Raw genomic sequence first — 2,700 nt, forward strand, 5'->3', positions numbered from 1 at the left:
GTGAGGAACACGGACTGTAATCTAATATGGGGTAGTTCAGCACCCAACAAAGTAAGGTCTGATCCAAGAAGGCACCTCTGGGCACCACCATCACTATTAACAGTGCTGCCATTTTAATGAAAATGGAGGATGCATTCCCAGGGCCAAACAGGTTGAACTGGCCTATTTCATCCACCGTCTCTTATTTCCTCTTTTCTGCATATTTTTAGGTAAGATGGGAATTTCTTTTTTCTGAACTACATTTGCATATTTCACACCCGGGTGACATTGGCCGGCAGTTCTGGGCCCGTATAAATGTTCCATGTCACCGGTTACCGTTTGCTGATCTGCATCAGGCCAGTCAGACGTGTCACGATGATCTCGCCAGCTCAGCTCATCTGGCTGCTCGTGCTCTGGATCCAGGGTAAGAATCACATGAAGGGGCATTGGGATGATTTAAGCTACAATCAATCATAGAAAAACTGAACAGCTCTAGGAATGTTCTATGTGAATCCATTCACATTAGTTAGTGACAGTCACTTCTGAAATATTGGTCTCCTTTTTATTGGAATGGAGAGGGAAATACAAGAAATTGAAGACAGCTTGGAATGAAACAACCACCTCAAACTGAACGTTAGCATCATTGTCAGAAGATGAAGTATCATAAGTATGTAAAGAGGCACAGGAAAGTTTACAAAATCAAATATTGTTTGTTTTGATTAACTAGACATCTATACACAAACATGCACACACACGAGAAAGAGAGATTATATATCATCTACATACTAATTTATATTCTGTTTGTTCATTCAGACTCCAGTGGGCAGATTGTGATGACTCAGACTCCAGAATCCCTGGCAGTGTCTCCTGGAGACACAGTCACCATCAATTGCAAAGCCAGTTCAAGCCTCACCAGTGGTAGCACTAACTACTTAAATTGGTACCAACAGAAATCAGGACAAGCTCCGAAACTCCTCATCTATTATGCTTCTACCCTGCAATCCGGGGTTCCAGCCCGGTTCAGTGGCAGTGGGTCTGGCACCGATTTCACTCTCACAATCAGCAGGGTTGAAGCTGAAGATGCTGGAGATTATTATTGTCAGCAGGATCACAGCACCCTCTCACACAGTGATACAGACCAGTACAAAAACCTCCATCCTGTTCCTTTCAGTGTAACAGCTGCTTCCTATACCTAGTGTCACTGCTACACTAGCCTTCAGTGTTTGAAAACTCTTTCAGCACCAGAGACCTCCTGCTCCACTGCTGAACTGTCTCTCACACTGCTGACTCTTCCCCAACACCCGTGTCTTATTTGTAGTACAACTGTTCACCCAGTGCCAAGCAGCAGCCAGTGTTCCCGCCTTGCAGGGCAGCTTCTCGGTGGAGGGACAAATCAGTGATGTGGAGTCTGAGTACCCGAATCATAACTTCTTATATTCACACATACACACCAGACCTGGCAATTACAAGCAGCACGCAGGGAAACCCTTCTCTCAGGAATCTACCCCAACACCAGTGTCCAGTTCCTAGTTTGCAAATCTGCTTCCAAACTTTACTCTAATCAGACACCAAGGCGGAGAAACTCTCCTGCTCCCTTTCCTCACAACTCTGCATAACCAAAACCACCACCACAGAATGTCTTCCCAAAAGTACATATTCGCTCACACAAAGAAAAACAGCTTGAACGAATATGTACAACGGTGCCCCAACTGGTGACTCTCCCACTGTTAACTCAGACAGTCCAGTATGCCAGTGGCTCTGAACCTTTCCAGTCCACTGTACCCTTTCAGGAGTCTGATTTGTTTTGAGTACCCCCAAGTTTCACCTCACTTAAAAACTACTGGATTACAAAATCACAAAACCACTACTTCGCCTGGTACCAGCAGAAATCAAGGCAAGCTCCAAAGCTCCTTATCTATCTCACTTCTACCCTGCAATCCAGGGTTCCAGCCCGAATCAGTGGCAGTGGGTCTGGCACCGATTACACTCTCACAATCAGCAAAGTTGAGCTGAAGATGCTGCAGATTGTTATTATCAGCAGTATCACAGCTGGCCCTCTCAGTGATACAGACCAAAGCAAAAACCTCCCCCATCCTGTCCCTTTCAGTCTAACAACTGATTCCCATAAAAAGTGTAACTGCTACACTAGATTTTCAACAGAATTTCAAACACCAGGCAGACTCCCCTACTCCTACTGTTGAACTTTCTATAAAAGCGGTCTCTTTCCCAAAACCAGTGCCATACCAGTGCTAACATCAATGCTGTCCCTTGGCTGAGCAGTAGCAGATGCCCTGGATTTGCAGGTCAGCTTCTCAGTGCAGCAGAAGTCAGTGATGTGGAGCATGAGAATATGAAGCATAACTTGCTTTATTTACACATCAAAACCTGGCTTGAAACAGAGGTGATCACAAACAGCATGCAGGCAAACCTCTTTCAGGAAATCTCATCCCAACATCTCAATGCCCATATCCCAAGCAGAAAATCTGCCTCAGGGATGTAATCAGAGAGCACGATAGAGATCAAACTCTCCTGCTACTCACACAGATCCCTTCCTCCAAACTCTACATAGCTAAAATTACCACCACCACAGCATGTTTCTCACAAACACAAACATTTGCTAGCACACCAAGAAAAACAACTTGGAAGACTGTATACTGCACCACTCAGTGATGCAAACATAGGCAGGAAAGATTGATGCTAGAGACATTTCTTTCAAAAGAA

General features: G+C 44.8%; 1 gene segment (V, D, J or C); it reads left to right on the forward strand.

The window, feature by feature from the left end:
* Positions 1-354: 354 nt before the first annotated feature.
* LOC137153394 (Ig kappa chain V-III region VH-like) lies at positions 355-1,175 on the forward strand. The segment is given in 2 exon segments: positions 355-403; positions 793-1,175. Coding segments are annotated over 2 exon segments (432 nt in total).
* The last annotated feature ends 1,525 nt before the right edge of the window (positions 1,176-2,700 follow it).

The sequence above is a fragment of the Emydura macquarii genome, unplaced genomic scaffold (genome assembly GCF_026122565.2).
Source record: "Emydura macquarii macquarii isolate MOO-44397 ecotype Brisbane River unplaced genomic scaffold, CSIRO-AGI_Emac_v2 contig_242, whole genome shotgun sequence".
Taxonomy (NCBI): domain Eukaryota; kingdom Metazoa; phylum Chordata; order Testudines; family Chelidae; genus Emydura; species Emydura macquarii.